Source organism: Lissotriton helveticus, chromosome 3_1, assembly GCF_964261635.1.
Source record: "Lissotriton helveticus chromosome 3_1, aLisHel1.1, whole genome shotgun sequence".
Classification (NCBI taxonomy): Eukaryota; Metazoa; Chordata; class Amphibia; order Caudata; family Salamandridae; genus Lissotriton; species Lissotriton helveticus.
In genome coordinates this window covers 417,299,596-417,320,090 of record NC_136061.1, presented here as the reverse complement: position 1 = coordinate 417,320,090, position 20,495 = coordinate 417,299,596, and the positions used below count along the sequence as shown (strand labels likewise).

General features: G+C 44.0%; 1 protein-coding gene across 3 annotated transcripts in view; it reads left to right on the top strand.

The window, feature by feature from the left end:
• ICA1L (islet cell autoantigen 1 like) overlaps positions 1-20,495 on the top strand; it is a 399,387-nt gene that overhangs the window by 354,008 nt on the left and 24,884 nt on the right. For all 3 annotated transcript variants that reach the window (XM_078680242.1, XM_078680241.1, XM_078680240.1), the window contains one exon: positions 947-1,045. In XM_078680242.1, coding sequence (XP_078536368.1) covers positions 947-1,045 — 99 coding nt within the window. The remainder of the gene's footprint in view (positions 1-946; positions 1,046-20,495) is intronic.

The window sequence follows — 20,495 nt, the reverse complement described above, 5'->3', positions numbered from 1 at the left end:
TGTGACCGCTAGGCTAGCGGTCACATCCTAATTGCACTGGAGGGACCGCCGCTGCCCCTGCGGACGGTCCCTTCCTCCTCTAGGGTGGCGGGCGGACGCAGGTCCGTCCGCCATCCTAATGAGCCCCTAAATGTCTTATTATGTTGTTTAAACAGTTCTCGATTACAACTTGCACAGAAGCACTTGTCACCAAATCAGAGTCACAAACCATTTACAAGCCTGTGGCTAGTTACATCATGGGAGCCTGGTTTATGACAATAAGGGCACAGAGAGCCCCTACTATGGTTATTGCTTAGCCATAGTTGTATTTAATTGGGGATGCTTTTATTATCTTCAGGTTTTAATCGATATATTTTGGGTAACTGGAAAGTTTGTTATTATCAACATGTCATTTTTGTATCTTTTGGCATAAATATGCTAATGAAGAGATGTGTGAAGTCCCACAAATGTACTATAGTGACCAGATTTGAAGTGGCTTTATTTATAAAACAAAACAGACAACAATGTTTTTGACTCCTCTATTTAAGCTATCCTTAAAAGATTTTTTTAAATTAAAATTGTATCTTGTTAAAATGTGTTTTAAGACCACATTGTTGCTTTAGTATTATAAAAAATTCTATGAGGGAGAATTATATTTTCACTTTTTGCATCAGGTCTTTGATTAACTGAAAAATTCACAGGTGAGTTGCTTAGTCCTTTTGTGGTTTGATGTTCTCTCACTCAGTGTAGCCTGGATTCTTCTTGTACATCCTCTTTACATGGGATATCTTAGGAAAGCTGTTGAACTAAACTACTTTTGGTTGAATGTACAAGCGGCTCATGGTATCAGGTTGGTGATAATGGATTACTCATGAACACTGTGCATTATTTTTAATGCCTTTCTAATCTGTTACTGCTTCTCTCTGCTAAGTCGTTTTTTTAATAATGAAATGCTTTCTCTTTTCAGATTGGTCCTCCCAGCCAGTTTCTACACCTCAGCCTTCTCATCCACAATCTGTTAGCCAACCAATGCTTTCTCAGAACCCACTAGCAAGATCAACCAAGCGTAAGTGGTCATGGATGGGAAAATGTGTATGGTTTTTGGAGGGAGGAGGTTTTTTACATACAGATAGATGCAGAATGAGTCGTAGTTCTAGTGATGAAATGTATAAAGTGGTGTCTTCAATTGTATATTGGTTGCAACCAGAAATTGCAGATGCAGCAAACGTAGACATTTTATTCATGAATCTTTTTATGATGACCTGGACACTGGAACTATGAAATTCTGTGGGTGCAGCGTTTTCTGCATAACTGAGGATTTACCACACTTAACACATAATGCACAATCTGCTGAAGCAGTTGCAGATTGCGCAAAAATACCCATTATTTCTAGCTTCTATCAATCAAAAGTTAGAAAAAAACACAAAATGCCACACATAGTACCACTCAGAGAGTGACCCTTTCCAAAGGTTAACTGGTCACCTTTCAGTTAGCGATTACTGTATTCAGGTATTACCCTGGCACTAAAGAGGCAAAACATTTTCCCAGACAGTCTAAATGTCTTACCAGATCAAATCTTTTCCCAGACTACCTAGAGGTTCTTTCAATTGGACAATATGGCCCTCACTTCGCTTCACTCGGAATCTTTGTCTGATCCCGCTTCATAAAATAATTCTTTTAACTTGAAGTATGGGTCTACTTCTAATGCGCACAAAAGGTTAAGATGTCACCTGGCTTTCGTTATCTCCCTCCACTCTTGTAGCGCGTGAAACACCTTATTGGCCTACACCAGCTCTGTGATTTTCATGTCAAGCTAGTCTTCTATCATTAGTCTTTCCCACATTATTCTGCCAGCCATGGCTGTGAGTTTACTCGTTACGGTTACAGTTGATAGAGTTTGTTGTGTCCCCTGTATCATTAATCTAAAAAAAACTTTACTCTACTTAGCTATGAGCCAGATCTCCGAGTTTTCCCAGATTCATCTCCAGTGAGGAGCATTGGTAATGCTCCTGCTTACCATTCTAACTGTAACTGACTTTAAAAAATATATGTTTATTAAGTATTTGCATAAGAAGTGCCCATTATGCATATGTAATTAAAAGGCTGTGGAAGCAGTAACTACTGAGCATTATGCACTCAAGTTTCAATGATAAAGATAGGCACCAACACAGAACGAAGGTCAAAATGCAACAGGTAATGAAGAAGGTATGAGCACTGAATGAACTGAACTGTTTAGGCCATCTATAAATCTGTAACAAGGATGTGACCGAAAGTGACAAGAAATCAATTAATAAAGGTTAAGAAGATAAAATAATGGGTATATGTCAATAGTCCTAGAAACAGGTCATGGTGTTTTCCACATCTGAATTGTACCCTATACCATGGAAGGAAGTCGGGTTGGTTAGATAGCATCTTCAAAGAAGCACTGATCTTAGAAGTGTAGGACATCGAGAAAGGCACCTTCATGGTTGTCAGTCCTCTCCGAACCCACCGCCTTGAAGCCCTCCTGCCTGGCAGCTATAAGTGATCTCAGATGGTCCTTTCATCGTCATGAGACTTCAGATACAGTGGTCTCCCAGATGGAGTTTGAAGTATGGACAGGAGTTCCTTGGCCATGGTTTCAGAATTTGGTTTCTCTCTGTTAGGAACCCCTTTAATGCATCTCCATCCAGAACTCTTCAGTATCATGCTATCGGGGGAGTTGACTTTGCACAGTATCTCTGAGGGCTCCACGATGCTGAGTATGGGACAGGCCTCTGTGAGGGATCTTAATTGGTGTAGCGTTACATCGAGGTGAAAAATGATCCTAACAGGAGTAGGCTATGCATGCTTTGTGTAAATGCTCAGTGACAGGTCAGAAGTTTCTGCGTTTTTGTAGGCTGAACCTTGAGAGGTCTTGGTACAGCACCGGAGAGTGACCGCTAAAATGGACTGACTGGTAGTCAAAAATGTCTGCGGGCGGATCCCGCTCCGGCCTGGGGTGCCTCACTCCGTGCACTCGATCAAGTTGACAGAATGTGTTGGAAAAAGGCCGCAACATAGTCTCTGAGATTCGTGCCCTCAGAGTGAGTTGGTGCCCCCCGGATCTGAACGTTGTTCTGTCGGGAGCGATTTACTAGGTATTCTTTGTGGGTTTGGAGATCTACGTGTTTTTCCTTAAACTGCAGGACCTCCTGTTGCAGCCATTCTATTTCTTCCTCTCATTTGGACTCCCGATCTTCCATGGCGGCCACCCTGTCCCCCACCTGCTTGAAGTCTCTGAGAACCTCCCGGAGGCCCGTGGATAGTTCCACCTTCATGGCCTGTAGATCTCCTCTGAGAGATGCAAAGAGGGATTCTAAGAATGGCTTGGTAACCAGGCTTTCTCCATCCTCCAAGACCGCCTGCCGCTCCCCCTCAGGCAAAGGCGATTTATCTTTTGGGGTTCCCCCCTTGTTTCACAAACATGTCCTTGAGTGATCAATCCTTTTTTTGCTCTATTCACAGACATGGTGTCGGTCTGAATGGAAGGGGCAAGGACTGCAAGAGCAGCAAAGAATCCACAACTACGCAGTCACTTCATTGCTGTTAATAAGAATGGCCACCGGTTCAGGGAGCTCAGTCGGAGTCCAGTCAGAAGCTTGGTTTCGATCCCTTAGGTCTATTAGGACAAACCTCAAAGCTTCAGGAACACATGCAGCTTCCCAAGGGATCCGCAAGCAAGCGTATGGCAGAGCCCAACATGCGACAGCTCTGCGGTGGCCTCCCTCTTTAGTGCCGCAACCGCTGATGTGATTTCAGCACCGTCTCCAGAACCTTGCCGGGCTAAGCAAACAAACTTATTTGTAGGTCTCTGCCACTGCAGCAGGAGCGAAGAAAGGGCCCATCTGTCGCGCAGGATCCCGGGTCCTGGGGCCTCCTGCGATCACCACCGCAGCATAGGGGGATCTCTCAACTAGAGCTCCACTTCAGGGAACCAGCGCCGGGGAGAGTGTCACCCCTTGACGTCAATCCATGAGCTGGTAGTGGTAGACCCCCCCTGTTGTGCCCAAGCCTCTCCGAACCCTGGTCCAATGCTCCACAAGGCCATTAGGCACCAGGCCCCAGGAGCCTGCCAATGCACTGGCAGGCCCAATGTGCCCAGTTGTCAAAGTGCTGGGTCCTCGTTCAGTCAGGTTAAGAGGGGTGCCTGGTGGGCTCTTGCTATGATGCTCCCCCTCTCCAGTCCAGAGACTCATGCATTCCCGGGGCACTCACCCATGTACCGCTTTATCCCACGCGCCACCCTCCTCTCTCCACAGACTGGGACAGGGTCCGGTGCACTTAAAAAGGGGAAAGACCAGTCCAATCCCGGGGGCCCAAAGGCATGGGGAGGGGGGACTTCTGGGCCCCTAATCTTCACCTTCCCCGCCCCTGAACCCCACACATTCGCAGGCGCACCATGCTTCCCTTTGTCAGGCCCCAATCTCCTCACGGGGCCTCCGATCGCAGCAGAAGAGTTAGAAGCAATGTCTGACACATTAGGAGGGTAACAGTAGAGCAGTACCTCCGAACCGCCTCCTGTGAGAGGCCTAGACTCCTCACCTCTCTCGTCAGGAGCGCTATCTCCCGCTGCAGCCTGAGCGGCCCAGTGCTCAATTGCGGCCTCACTCCGCTCTCCAACACCTGCGCGGGGTCACTGTGCAGAGAATGGGGAGCGCCTCCACGCCTGGCGCTTCCCGCTGCGGCAATCCTCTCCGGTCTGGTCAGGGGGCGCCACCTCCTTTGGGCAGTTGCAAGCCAGCAGAGCCCCCCTCGGCTTATCCACAACTCCGCCGCTCAGCTTAGTGGCTGCAGTCACTCGGCCTTCGTCGCAGCTCTCTTGCGATTGGGGGCTTCGGCTCTGAATCTCAGGTCACCACTGAGCCCTATGCGCTGTTGACCCACTAGAGCTCTGCAGGAACCTGCTACTGGTGGCTGGAGGGGTGCAAATTGTTGCGGTAGAGGTGGCGGGATGGCGAGACTGAGATAGGCTTCTCACCCGTCCACTATCTTGGACACACCCCTCCAAATTAATTAATTAGTCTTGAAAATCATACACATCTAAATCATGTCACTATACAATTATGAACTAATTCGCCATACACAATCTTTCAGTAAAGTCAGGTTGAACTAAAAAAAGTTGTAGACTCATTGTGGTTGGATACATTTCTATTGTTCACCTTCTTCTGGACATTAAATCATTTTTTTCTTCCTTCAGTCATTGTAAAATATAAACAGTCATATATAACACATAAAGCCTATCTAAAAACAACAGGAAAAAACAACTAATTTACATAAGAAATACATATAGATCCCTAAAAAAAATGTTTTTTCCCATTTTTAAACATAATATTCAATCTTTCTATTCACACCAATGATATCCTTATGTTCCTGATGTATTTCTACCAATCCTATACATTGAATAAAGTTGTTATTTAAAAAAATCATAAACCATAAAATTAAATTTGCTGTGGTGGGCTGGGTGGGAGCTCTGAAATGTGGGACCCACTGTAAAGATGTATATGTCAAGGCATCCAGCATGTACACCATATTATTTTCTGTCTGACGCATATGTTCAATAAAAATAATTTATTTAAAAAATATATAACATTTGCTTTAGATATCTTACTATGTTACGTATAGTGTGGCTCTATACATTTAAAATCCATAGCCAACTAGACTGCCTCCAATAAAGAATAACACAAATTGGGTTATTTCCGAGTCTTGGGTTACCCTAGTCACTTGCATATCTTTTCTTTAGTATTTCTGTGTGCACAATATACTAATCAATGTGAAGAGCCAATTAAAGTAGCAATGCTGGGGAAAGGTATGGGTGTTTACCATGTTAACAGGAGATGGGCAATAAAGATATATTTAAAAAAATCTTTTGTTCAATATGAGTGCTTTAATATTGTTGTTAAAAATAATGATCAATCACCCACAACGCCTGTAATGGCTCATAGAAAAATATCAAAAATATAAAGGAGACTCTTCATTTTGTTTTGAGAAATGTTTTGAAAGGTGTTACCTACATTTTTATAATCAAATAACTCGCCTATTGAGGCAATCTTTTAATGCTTAATTTCTATTATCCCGTCAGAGTTCAAAATTCATTACAATCCCATTTATTCTGCAGATAAGCAAAGCTATGGTTTTCATTCATAGTCTCACATACAACTAAATTGCATCGCATGATCACAATAACAAGATAATAAACTCACCTCCTAGGGCTCCAGCTTTATTATGTATGGGAATCATGATGCAATTCTCAACAGGACAACTGCCCAAGTGTTTTGCCTACATAAAAATCAAACTTCAAAATAAAAACTAAAAACACTCCCCGTCAAATCCCTATTTTATTATTCTGTGGTGGCATACTAGTTATTTCAGCAATTTTGTGCCTAACCTTAAAAATACTTAGCTTGTTCATCTAGATATACTCTTACCTTAAAGAATTTAATCTTAACAGGTGTAATCTTTTTTTTAACATCCAATAATGAAATATTAAATACATTACCTGTTTTCCGTTCAGTCAAAGTCGGAACTCTGCCAGGGAGTTAACATGACAACATTCTGTTCTGTAAACCAAAGCAAAATTATAGTTAAAATAGGATTATTGAAGGTCATGTCACTATACTAAATTTCACTCTAACAGCCTGTCTGGTGTCAGCCTGTCTGGTGTCCCTGTGTTTAGAAAGCTACTCTGTCCACAGAACTAAACTTTTCTCTGTTCATAGTGAAATCCACACGCCCAAGATTCAGTCAGTCTTGTGGGAGACTTAAGTTTTATGTCCTCTCTCCATTGAAGCCTAATAATCTACTGATGGTGGAGTCTTGTTACCTGCAGCCAAGGCAAAACCACACAAATATACAGCCAACAACAGCCTAAATACCAACCCTGGTTACACATGGGATACCTAGCTCGCATTGTCGGCTCACCTCTGACATTAAATATGCCTTACTCGCTGGATCCAACAATCAAAATAACACTAAGACCATCAAAAAGGGTGCATCAGTTTTTACAGGGTAGTTAACTGCCTGATATTTGTTCAGTTGACTGATTCCGTAACATCACTATCACTCGCACGATTCTGGCCGCCTTCTTTTATGACCTCACTTCATAGTTGCGGGTTTGAATCGAACGAGTCCTAAACCGGTGCCATTTTTATTTCAGGCATGACACCACTTACCTACTCCTACTGTCAACAAGACCATTATTCATAAGGTCTAATCTTCATCTTTATTGTATCAATAAACTAGATGTTCAAGGACCAATTTTTAGATCTAATCCCTAATTATACCCTGTACTTAAAGTTAAGTACATATGCTCCATGCGGACTATATGCTATATGAAATAATTTCATCCTTAATTAAGCCATGCCTCTACGTGGTGCTAACTTGCACTAAATAAAGAAAACAGCACCTTAATCTGGTCCGTGTCTGCGTGGTCTGTGGCGTGGAGGATTCCTGGTACACGGAGAAGAAACGCTGAATCTTGGATATATATATATATATATATATACATATATATATTCACTAATCTCACTATAAACGTGGAAATCCTATATACTAAATATGTAGTCCACCTCCATGATAATAGCCACCCAAATTAGCAAGGATATTTTATGTGCGATAGTAATGTATTAGATTATGGATACACCTTTTGCTAAAGGTATGGCAGGTCCTATATTCTGAGCCTTTTATCCACTTACATTGCAAGAAGATCCACCATTAGCAGTGACATTAGTTCTTGTATTTATTCATTCATTCATGACTATAAATTACATCTTACTGGGACCTTCCTATTTCAAAATGCGCTGCCATTCTTCTTTGCTGTTCAACCATATTCTATATGAATTACATTTGGACATAAACATTGTTACACAATTGTCCTTGAATTAACATCATCTCTTCAACGCCTTATTTCAATATTTTCCAATATAAATTAACTAACATCACTCTCCTTATGATTATTCACAGAATGGTGTTCTACTAATGGGGTTCCTTTTTTTTTCTTAGTCCTAATGGCAGACTTGTGTTCATTAATTATAATATGCAATTTGTGACTTGTTTTTCCATTGTATTCCTTATAACAGGGACAAATAAGTAAATATCAATATTCTTGCTAACTATCTTAATGCAATAATCTGTTCTTATCGAGAGATTTTGTTTATAACTCTAATTCTAAATCACCAGACCTATTTGATTGTTATACCTCACCTTTTACATTGTTTTTCTTAAAGCAGAACCTCACCGGCAGACCCCAAAGAATCAGACTTGCTCCCTTTCTCTCCGAACCCAAAGAGATCAGCTGCAAAGTACCCCAAGTATTGTCGCCCACGCTCTTCAACATCTACATGGGCCCCCTCACCGCCATTGTCAGACAGCATGGGCTCAGCATAGTATCCAACGCCGACGACACCCAGCTCATCCTCTCCCTCACTAAGGACCCCCTCAACACCAGAATAAGCTTCCAGGAAGGAATGAAGGGCGTCGCATCCTGGATGAGCAGCAGCTGCCTGAAGCTCAACTCGGAGAAGACAGAAGTCCTCGTCCTCGGAACCTTCCCATCTGCATGGGACAACACCTGGTAGCCCACTGCCATCGGCAGCCCCTACCCCCACAAAGCACGCCCGGAATCTCTGCATCATACTCAACTCTTTCCTCTCCGTGACTCGACAGATCAACGCCGTCGCCTCCACCTGCTTCAACACACTCTGCATCCTTCGCAAGACCTTCAATTGGATCCCCCGAATCAAGAAAGACCATCACCCATGCACTCATAACAAGCAGACTGGACTACAGAAACACCCTCTACGCCGGGATCAACAAATCTCTGCTCCACAAGCTCCAGACCATACAGAACACCTCAACCTAGGCTCGTCATTAGCCTCCCTTGACACGAACACATCACCCAACACCTGCGAGACCACCACAGGTTCCCCGTCGAGAAGAGAGTACCCTTCAAGATACTCACCCACGCATAAAATAGCCTCCACAACACCGGACCCCAATATCTCAACAAAAGAATCACCTTCCACGTACCCAATAGAAACCTCCGATCCGCCGACCTTGCCCTCGCCGAAACCCCACTCATCCGCAGAGCCAGAACAGGTGGAAGAGCCTTCTCCTACATCACAGCAAAGACCTGGAACGAGCACTCGATCAACATCAGACGTGCCCCCACTCTGCACATCTTCAGGAGGACCCTCAAGACCTGGCTCTTTTACTGACCAGAGCTGCTACCTCCTCCCTTCCCCCCCAGCGCCTTGAGACCCTTACGGGTGAGTAGCACGCTCCACAATTCCCTGATTGATTGATTGATTGATTTATATTAGTATCACTGACCCACTCCAAAAGAAAACTATATCATCAATGGAGCTTGACCCAAACTTCACATTTTCAAAAAAGGTTCCCCTTATTGTGAATGTGTTTTCTTTTAAATTCTCCAACAGAGGCATGCTAAGATCAGAGCACACGTGACTCCAATGCTGGTCCTATTAAACTGGAGAAAAAGAACATCCTTGAATAAAAAATATTGTTCTTAAGAATGATAGTTGCACATTTCATTATAAAGTCCACATTGGAGCCTTGAATCTCTCTTCTAGAAATTAGTTGACTCCCATTATTGTGCCATTCTGAGGACTATTTCAGTATATTGCCTCATTAATAAGTATTACTAGATATTCAGGATGTTGATTTCTGCAGACATTATGAATGCTTATTGTCAGGATCTCAAGCAGGCTCCAACATCTGTGCTGTAATTGTGGACTGGGGTATCATTTGGTGAAACTGAAACTGAACCCGAGCAAGACCGGTCTGCTTATCATAGGGAAGAACGCCAAAAGCTATGTGCCCTGGCCTCTTGCATTAAGTCTCTAGAGGCATATTTATCCATGATGTTTCTCCTAAGAAACAAGCAAATGATGTTTCCAACTCAATTTTACACCATTCTGATGAATGCATCTTCCTGCCGACTACTCACCTTAAGAATTATTCTTCAGGCTTCTGACTGCTGTGGAGAAGCTTTTTTCCTTCCCAAGCAGTAGCCCTTCAGCACCACCAGATACAGCTATGTGGCTCTAGTCTTAACTCCACCTTATGACATGATAACACCAGAGTATATTGGATGCAAACCAGCCCTCTTACATTCATTCCTGTATTTCCATGCCTCAGCTATGAAGGTCCAAAGCTCTCTCTATGGTGTCTCACCAATGAAATTCCATATCATTAGACAGTGACTAGGTCAAGTGTCTCCTCCAAAACCTTTGGATTTCGAGCCGTGTTGAAATATGTTCCTTTTGGATCCACATGACCACTGCATGTGATATTTTGGATCGGAACATGACTCTGCAATTCTTGTACCTTGTTCCACCTGGGCCATCAAAGAGAAGGAGGCCAAGTTGTTCCTGGTTAAGGCCTGCAGGGAGATGCCTATGGGAGTATGTTCCACCTCCCACAAAAACCACAGAAAGCACCATAGGAAGGAGGAGCCTTGAAACATTTCCTGATACCTTACCTAACCTAGTCATTGAACCATATATTTACTATGACATAGGTGAGGTTAGCGTTTCCCAGTCTTTATAGCTGTCCTTGCACAGATCAGAGTCTTCTAAAACGTCCAAGCCTGCCAAGGCACTGAACCTTATTACTTTGGAGCCTCTGTTGGCACAGACGCTGACATTGCTTATGGAGTCAACTCTGGTACCACTCTTCAAGCTGCCGACTGAAGATTTTATGTGTGTGGCATAGGAAGAGTTTAGGGTGCCCTTTAATGATATTGTCTCACCAGAGCACCTCCCAAGGGCTCATAGGTTTGCCAGAATGAGGATGATCTTTGGCTCCGACTCAGTAGCCCTTGCAATGCCTTGCAAAGATTGTGGCCGTTCAGAGGATGATGATGATTGGAATTCCGGTTTATATTTAGGTTTACACAAGACAAGTGACCAAATGTCTCACCAGAAAGGGACAATTCTTATCCCTGTGGCATAAAGCAAAAGAAATCTTGAAATTAACGTTGCACTCACCAGAAAGGGACAATCCTTATTCCTGTGGCATAAAGCAAAATACATTTTGAAATTAACGTAGCCCTCTGCAGAGGCTAATTCTAGGAGTAGAGGTATTGCAACTATCCTCTTTAATGAGGCCCTCTTTGATCCTTTCATAGCAGCATGAGAGATGATCTATTTTGGGCCTACCACTCCAGACAGCCAGATTACAAAGACTTGCTTTAAGTGACTCCTGCTTTTTATCCTCTCATTCTCCATTGTAAAGTCTGGTTATCGAAGTCCTATGGAACCGCCTGATAGATAGTAGAAGAAACTTGATTTTATGGGCCAAAATGTCTTTACTCCTTGCAAACTGACTCTCATGACAGTGCAAATGTCATCTGTCTCTTGGACCAGTATGTTCATGCGTCATAGGAATTCATCATCAATGGCCAGTTTGTCAGAACTCATTAAAAATCTGTATATAAATCTTGTCAGTGACGGATTGGGTGCATCCAACAGAATCTTTAAGTGCGGTCTGGATTCTATGGATACTATTGCTGGGTCCATGGGCATGGCTGTCACATTGTTTGATATGCTTTGAAATGTTCCACTGGCTTCTCTGGAAATGTCTATGCCACAATCATGCATATGCCCTTCTATGGTGAACAGCTGTCAGCAAGAAATCAAACTCATCCCTAGAGTGCTTAAAGTACAGTGGAGCTAAAGTTCGACTGTTCGGTATAGCCTTCCCAGTGTGTCAGAACCACCAACACTATTGGCCGTGTGTGGCAACTCCATGACAGTTCAGTCCCAGCACAGAAAGCCATTTCAGTTTTAAGACACCCCAGCAGATATACTGCTCCTTTTGGATAAGGGGCAGATCTAGGGGACAAAAAAGTAACAGCAGCAGATGCAGTCTTAATTATCTTCTCTTGGATTTGCTACTCTAAAACCTCTCTTGACTCTCCCCTGTAATAGCATGTTCCAGTGGGGCAGGATTTGTGGTGGCGATCAGGGTTAAGTCTATTTTAACATCATTTGGGAGGTGAGTCTGACGGATTGCTTGGTCATGCCTTACCTTTGCAGTTCCTTCCTTTTGGCTGGCCATGTTCTATTATATTATGCTGTCAGACTCACACCTCAATTCTAGAGGCTGAAGTACTAGCCTTGTTGAGCAAAGGGGCTAGAGAGGTGATGTCTATGAAAGAAAGGGGCACAGGATCCTTTTCCCTTTAGTTCTTGGTTCTCAAGATGGATGAACGCCTGAGACCCTGCCGGGATTGTCATATTCTGAATTTAACAGGACAAGTGGTTAATGCATTCTCTGAGTGAAGTCCTGCTGTCTCCAAATGTGGAAGACCGGTGGGATGCCTGTTTTAATCTTCCAATTCTTCCTGCCCCGGTTCTGCGAATGCTTCTTTTCATGGTCATGTGGTCTGCAACATCTTGGTGAGATATGCCAGATGAGGGCCCTTCAGTGGAGCATAAAGTCACCATTACTTCAGCATCAGCAGAGTCTCATAGTTTGGGTGCAGATCTTCCTCATTGTTCATCTGAATGTGCACTGGTGGATCGACCACTCCAAACTATTGGAGCGCTGTCTTTTCAACCGTCCACAGGCTGAAGCTACCATAGTAACAGTTGCGGTCTCAATGGGCTGGAGTGCCCATCAGGGTGACATAATGTGTGGGCCTTTGGTCCAAACTGGAGCAGCATATGCACATATATGTGCTTGAGCTGTTGACAGTCCATCTTGCGATGAAGGTGTTTCTCCCTGCTATCTCAAGCAGCAGCATTTAGATTTTGTAAGACAATACCACCATTGTCTATTATATCAACAGACAGAGCTGCATAGGGTTGTGGACCCCATGTTGGGAGGTGATCTACCTGTGAAAGTGGGCGCATCATAGATAATATTACAGGTAGCCAATCACCTAGCAGGCTTCCATAGTGTGATGCACTGTTACCTCTTATTACAGACCCACAAGTGGAAGCTGCACCCTAAAGTAATGGAGGTGATCTTCTCCAGATTGGGGCTTCCATTTGTGAATCTCTTCACCACAGCCCAGGACAGGTAGTGCTCTCACTTTTGTGCCACACACTTCCCTCTGAATGTTTATCTTGGCGATACCTTTCGGTTCAACTGGTCTCAGAGCCTGCTATATGTATTTCCACCGATCTCCCTCTGTCAAAAATACTGTGAAAGGACCAGGCACAACTGATTTTGATTATCTCAATGCAGGCTTTGAGGATTGGGTAGGCTGATCTTCTGGAGCTTAGCATGTGACTGTGCATTTCTCTCCAATGCAGAGCAGACCTATTCTCGCAGCAGGCAGGCCCTCCACCACAATCCGCAGACAGTGCTGCTGCATGCATGGAGATTGAGTGGTGTCTGTAAGTGCGTTTGCCTTCCTGATGAGGATGAAAACGTTATTTTGATGACTAGGAAGCCTGCTGCTACCAATTCCATCTACGCTAGACTAAGTTTGTTCAGTAGTGCAAGTCAGAAGACTGTGCTGAGTTTTCTAAAAGGTTTGTTTAACGTGTTTCCTTCTACACTGTTTATTGTTCCACAGTGGGATTTGAACCTCCTTTCGACTTTCTTGATGGCATCCCTGATTGAGCCAGTGCACAGTTGCTTGGTATGACTGACCTTGAAAACAGTTTTGTTGGCATTAATAGGTTCAGTTTGTGGAGTTGAGGAATTTTAGGTCTTCACAAATTTTATGCTCTCATAAGTCGTACCTGTCCTGGAGGTGTCTGCCTTCCATATGGCCCATCTGTTAAACTGCCATCTTTTTTCACTCTGCCACATCCAACCAAAGAAGAGGAGGAGCAACTGTATAGACTGGATCCCAGATGTGTGGTATCTTACTACTTCAACTCTACTGGTCAAGACAGAGTGGATGATCAGCTCTTAGTGGGCTTCGGTGGAACTACGAAAGGCATGACAATGACCAAACATAATTTTACACTGGGTCATGCTGTAGCAAAATCTACTCTGCCCTTGCCAAGAAACACCTTCTTGAGGGCTCTTGCGCACATTCCACTAGAGCCATTCTTGCATCAAGAGGCGTCCTGGTTGCCGACATCTGCTGAGTGGTTATATGGTCCTCTGCATACTTTTGCCATGCACAACTGCCTTATTTCTCAGGCACACAGTGACAGGTACTTTGCTCTAACTGTTCTTAAGGTGGTTAATCTACAGGATAATGTGTCCATCAGAAGTAAATGATACTTAACTTTTGTAACAATGTTTTGAATGGATACATAATCTTCTCTCCAATTCTTCACCACCCTTCACACTCCCCTTATGAGTTCATGCCATGAATTAAAATGTCCCAGGTGCGCAAACATATTTTATGTGCTGTATTGTCATTGTTGTTGCTCTCTCTTTTCCTCTTTGGGTGCCTCAATGGGGCGTGGCAAAAAGTCAGGGAACTTATGTCAGTGTGTCAGCTGGCACCTAATATACTTGAGTGTAGTCAGTGGAGGCAGAGTAGCACTAAAGGGCAGCTGCTGGGGAAAAAAGGATTTTAGGCTCAAGTCAGGAGTCTGAAATGATCATTCTTAAGGTAAGGAATCTGCACTAAGAATATGAATCCACCAGAAATACTGCGACTGAATGTAAGTAACTTCTTCTTAAGCCTATTAAAGGAAAATTCTTCTTTTCAGCTGAAAGCCCATGCCTTTCTAGTCACCTCTTGTTTTCACTCCAGATCTGACTACTGTAAAAGTCAATGTGCTTACCAAGTTGCTGTTGACATTCCTTAGGTATGTTAAGGTTTCTGTTAATATTTTCAAAAAACTTCAAGAATTTAGCCATGTCACAGCAGAACACTGATCTTAAATAGATACCTATCAAGTGGAGTACATTTCATATGCCTCTCTCCGACCCAAAAGATCTTTTATGGAAAGGAGAAATCCTAACAATACAACATACGTACAGCACTTTACTTGCAGTAGATTCCTGCGCTCTGCATTTTCTCCCCATCCTTGTTTACCATAGTGGTCAAGAGAGAGGGCGCTGGTAGTCATTCCTTTAACATCAGACCAAAGACAATGGAGCCTAGAACTCAGAAAGCCACAGTGCTATGTAGCAGATGAAAAAACACAAATAAATTAGATGGGGCAAAGCTAAGTATCTCTTTTCTTAACCACTATTCATCATTGTCAGGTGTTTTATACTTTTTTTCATATTTTTGTTTTCCTTATTGCAATGCATCTAATTGCTAGGCTATTGTTACAGTTCAGCATCAAATGCATGTGTTGCTTTTACCAAGCTTCTCAAAGGAGCAGAGCAGGTGTTGGATTGGGGAGGGACACTTCCCACTGTAATGCCAGAGCTCCGGCATGTTTACCTTTATTCTGTTAGATAAGACTTAAGGCTCCTGGAAAGGAAACAGCAAATTTACTTGTGGTGCTTGGACGGAAAGTATGTAAAGAGCAGCAATGCTTGACATTACTACTTTAGGCCTTTTGTACATATGTAAAAGTATTTGATAATTGAAATTATCCTATTTCCGAGTTCCTTTAATATTGTAGTAAGTGTTATAGAGGCATAACTCTGTGACCCAAATCTCCTTATTCAGCAGGACAAGTTTACAGTGATATCTTTGAGTCATAACTCTCTGACCCACGATGCACTGGATTAGATAAAAGTTGGTCAGATCGTTTCGCACACCAGCAATCATTACATTAAGAGATTGGGTGGTGTGAATTCCTGTTTTGGAATGCCCTGCGTCTGTGGCAGTGTGTTCTGCAGCTAGGCATTTTCCCAGTGGTGGCCCATCTGCTGGGCACCCTTAATGTCAACTTCATCCCGAAGTGACTGACATGATTCTTTCCTAATGTACATAGTCTTCTTTTCCATGGTCCTGAACTGGAAGTGCTCTCTGTTTTTTGCCCTATACCTCTCTCTCTGAATGGTTCCCTAGGAGACGCCTTCCAAGTTTGTTGGTGGCTGGGTCTGCTCTACATGTTTCCTCTGTTCTCGAAGGGCCTGCAGAAGATGCAAGAGGATCAAGCACAAAGGATTATTATCACCCCCGGTCAGGTGAGAATGATTTGGTGTACTGATCTATTGGGACTCCTCATTCAACCCTCTCTTCCTCTCCCACACACACCTATAGCTACTTTCGCAGCAGGATGGTACAGTCCTTCACCCCATTCCTCAGTCACTTTTTCTACACACTTTTAGATTGTGTTGTGTCAATTAGAAAACTTTTGCTATCCACCAAGAGTAGTGGATGTCATAATGGATGCCAAAAAGTGACCTACAAAGTCGGTATGCATGGGCCAGTGGTCTAAATTGGTTTCTTGATGCGAGTCTGCAAGCTTAAATACCAACAAATCTCACTTTGACATTCTGTTCTAAAACTTTACCTTGCTGAATAAGGCTTAGTTGACTAACTTAAAGAGTTATTTGACCACTCTTTCCGCCTTTATATTCCTTCCTGATCAGCTCTCTTCATTGATGTCACACTTAGTTATTCGATTTGTTAAAGGCCCTTTATTGTTCCACAATTAAATTTAGTGCTAACTGTTTGAACTGATACACAGTAGTTCAGCTTGTCTGATTAGCTTTAAACTGTCTTCTCTTCTAAATATTGACATGAAAATCCTCAGTGGGGTGCTAGCAGCGAGTCTGCCCCGTAATTTGCTGACCTTGATACACCAGGAAGAATCTGGCTTTATCTGGCTTTATCAAGAAACGCAACACCGTTCACAACTTGAGATGCATGGCTCATGTTTATCATGCCCAGAAACTCCTGACTCTAAACTGGACATATTTACGGCACGTACTCCGGTAGCTGGAACTGGGTTTAAGACTTATTGGATGGGCCCGTCTCTTATATTCTGATCCATGCGCCACGGTGCGCTCAGGTAGGGTGGTCTGTGAGCCCTTTTAATTGATATGGGGCACCAGGCAGGGATGCCCTCTGTAGCCGCTCCAATTTGCCATCACCATGGAGTCATTGGCTCTACGCCTATGATGCTATAATGTATTTGAGGCAACTGGTTTATTCTGTGCCCATTTTTCTTAATGTTATGCAAGTCTTCGGTGAACTGTTAGGTCTGTATGTAAATTCATCTAAATCCAAGCTGTTCCTGTTGGGAGGACTGGTGGGGATTACTTGGGGGTTTGCCTGTGCATACGGCCTCTACAATCCTGGCTCTCAATGTGGACATGGTGGTGGAGAGCCTTTGGGCTTGCCATTGTAAAAAATATTATTTTGCCATGCTGTCTATGTGCCCTACAGAGTAGTTTAGGTGCCATCCTCAGACCTTATTTTTCGCACTCTTGATGGCTTGGTGGGATCAGAGAGGACTTGAGGGTCCACATCTGGAGCTTTATTGTATAGCGGCCCAGCTACAGCATGCAAACCACTGGCTTAACTCGGATGGGAACTGGGAAAAGTGCCTTCTGCGGGGTACTCATGGAGAAAGATCACTACCGAGATCCTCATGATGGGTTCACGGGTGCCTTCCTCCTTTCCATATGTTATTCAGCAGGTGACAGGAGTGTGGGTGGGAGTGGTCCGCAGGGTTCTCCACTGGGCACCCTATGCTCCGGATATGCCCCTGTGGATGATGCAACCTTTCTTACGGATAGCTGACTCCATATCGAAACGAAAGGGGAGAGAAAGTGGCTGTGAAGTCATGGGTGACCTTTACCCTGGAGGGACGAGGCTGCGCACTCCTTCTCCCTGGGTTTGGGTCAATTTCTCCATTACATAAAAAAGTCTACCACTGACAGGAGGTGTGGCTGTCCTTTACCGACGAACCGCCTCGCTCCTGTACATAGACCACACTGCTCGATATCTCCCAGGGGCCTCGATTGATTTCCCACCTGTATAGAGCTCCCAGGGATGACCTATCACTGGTAGTGCTCCCAGAGGAGGCCAAGTGGAAGGCCATTGTTGGGGAGCCTTTGCCAGTTAAGACGTGGTTGAGGATCCATGAGGGGGTAAAGACGGTCAGTTCTAATGCTCAGTTTAAATGTATACATTATAATTTTATACCTCAGAGCTACCTCACTCTTCAGGTCCTGGCATATATGATTCTCGCTTGGTGAGTTGCCCTCAATACGGGAACCTGGCGGTCAACTTCCTCCATATGGTGTGGCACTGCCAGGCCCTGTCCTCTTACTGGCAAGAGTTGGTACTAAATCTAAATAGGACCACAGGTTGGGATGTGTAGATGGAGGTCAGCCAGATATTGTTGCGCCTGCTCCCCTCCAAAGAACAAACTGAGTATGAAATGTGTTCTCCTTGGGCTAGTACTGGTGAACAGACGCATAGCGATGGCATGGCTTGGTCCAACCCTCCCCACGTATTCAGCATAGTTAAAAGATATCTCTGAGTGGGCGGTTGCTGAAGAGGTATGAATGAGGCCAGTCCATACAGACGATAAACTTGAGGATGATATATGTGCTTGGTCTGCTGTGCTTAGTGACTTGATGGGAACCCAGGGGTTGTATGCATCAGGAGCCCAGGCTCTGTAGCGGTTTGCCTATACATTGGAGAGTGATGAGCTGGAATGGGGAGATCCCCGGGTCATGGATTGCTATGTCGTAGGCAGTAGGCACCTGCACACTGGGATTCTAAGCTGTGGGTTCTGTAGACGCTTAGTGCAAGAGCAGTTGTGGGAAGGTGAGGTGTTTTTACTTTGTTTTATATTTGACTTGGCAACATATTTTGTTCTAGGACCATTGTTTACCAGGGTGGATTATATAACTGCTGGTCCCTGTAGGTACAACCGTGGTGGCTCTACCTTGGCCCTAACTCACCGAGAACGACAAAATGATATGATGCTGAATGTGATATTTTTCACTGTACTGCCTGTGATATCCCTATAAAGGGATAACATTTGTTTAAAAAAATAAATCTTGATACCGGTAGAAGAATAATTAGTGTTAGGCTACAGGTGAAAAGCATGACTATGTCTAGTAATTACAAATAAACATCTTGACACATAGGGGCCGATTATGATGGCGGACGGACCTGAGTCCGTCCGCTACCATAGAGTAGGAGGGACCGTCTGCAGGGGCTGCGGCGGTCCCTCCGTGCAGATTAAGATGTGACCGCCAGGGTGGCGGTCACATCCTCAATCTTTAACATTGCGGCGGGTGCAGCTTCAAGCTGCACCCGCCGCAATGTTAAAAATGCATACATTGCATTTGTAAGCAGCAAGCGCAGGCACCGCGCGGTGCCTGACGATTACTGCATACAAATGCAGGGGGGTACCATAGGTACCCCCCATGTGCACCCCCCACCCCCCTTCACCCAGGGGGCCCACAACGGGCCCCCGCAGTGAATCTCCGTATGCTTTTCCACGGCGGAAAACCCGCCGTGGAAAAGCATTTATTTTCGGGCATCCTAATTTGGCTGACGGTGTCTGACAGACACCGTCACCATATTAGTGCTTTTCCGCCGCGGTTGTAAGCCAACCGCGGCGGAAAAGCTGCGGACGGAAACCAGGACCCACCAGCCATCCTAATGTGGCGGTGGGTCTTTGGTGGGTCCGCAGAGGATTTTCCGCATCCTCCGGGCCGGCGGTGGCTTCCGCCGGCCCGGAGGATGCGGAAAATCCTCCATCATAATCGGCCCCATAGTCTCTAACACCCTTTGCGATATAGGGTCAAAGCCTACCTTGAAGAATTTGTACATAGATGCTGATTTGTGATAAGTAAGCAAAACAAAACAACAAATTGGTTATATGGTATTATCTCAAGCTTCACTCGTATACTTATTGGTTACGATGTCTGTCTTTAAGTATTTTTCCTGTCCAATCTCATTAGGTTTATGAGTCTAGGAATGATGTCATGTTTGTGTCATATTATTATATAGGAGGGGGTTTTACCCAAGAAAGTCACTGGGGACCTGGGGGCTGTATGATACCGAATAAGGGGTCCCAGTGGGAAAGTATCTCAAGTACACACACAAAATGAAAGCACACAATCTTAAAAAATCACAAACAAATATTTCAGCACACTGTTGTTTATTCACAGTGTGCTTGTTTCACATTTCTTATAACAAATTCACAATATGATTGCTGCAGTGCCCCAGGGAGAAGGGAGAGTGAGGGACGGTGTATGTGTTGGAAAAGGATGTGAAAGGTAGGTCATTGTGACATATATATTCATATATGATTATTTAACAATCAATAAACCTGGCTTCAAGTCTCTGAGCCAGCACAAATAAGTGAGTCGTTAATACTCAAATTCAAAAGGAAACCATGATAGCGATGCTCCTATTTAATATATGATAATGGTGGCTGCATCGACTGGTAAGTAATAATAGCTGTCGACGTTTCGACCCCAAGTTGATGCTGCCAGGTATACGTCACACTTTAGAGTGGGGTCTTCATTAGGACCAAGTGGCCCTGGGGAACACTGGTTTCTATATAAAAAAATGGAATGAAATGGTGTATTATATTTACAGTGATGGCCAATCGAAAAGTTTAAAAAGGCGCTAGGGCGCCACAATGAAGAATGAATAAATAGAACATGTATTCACCATG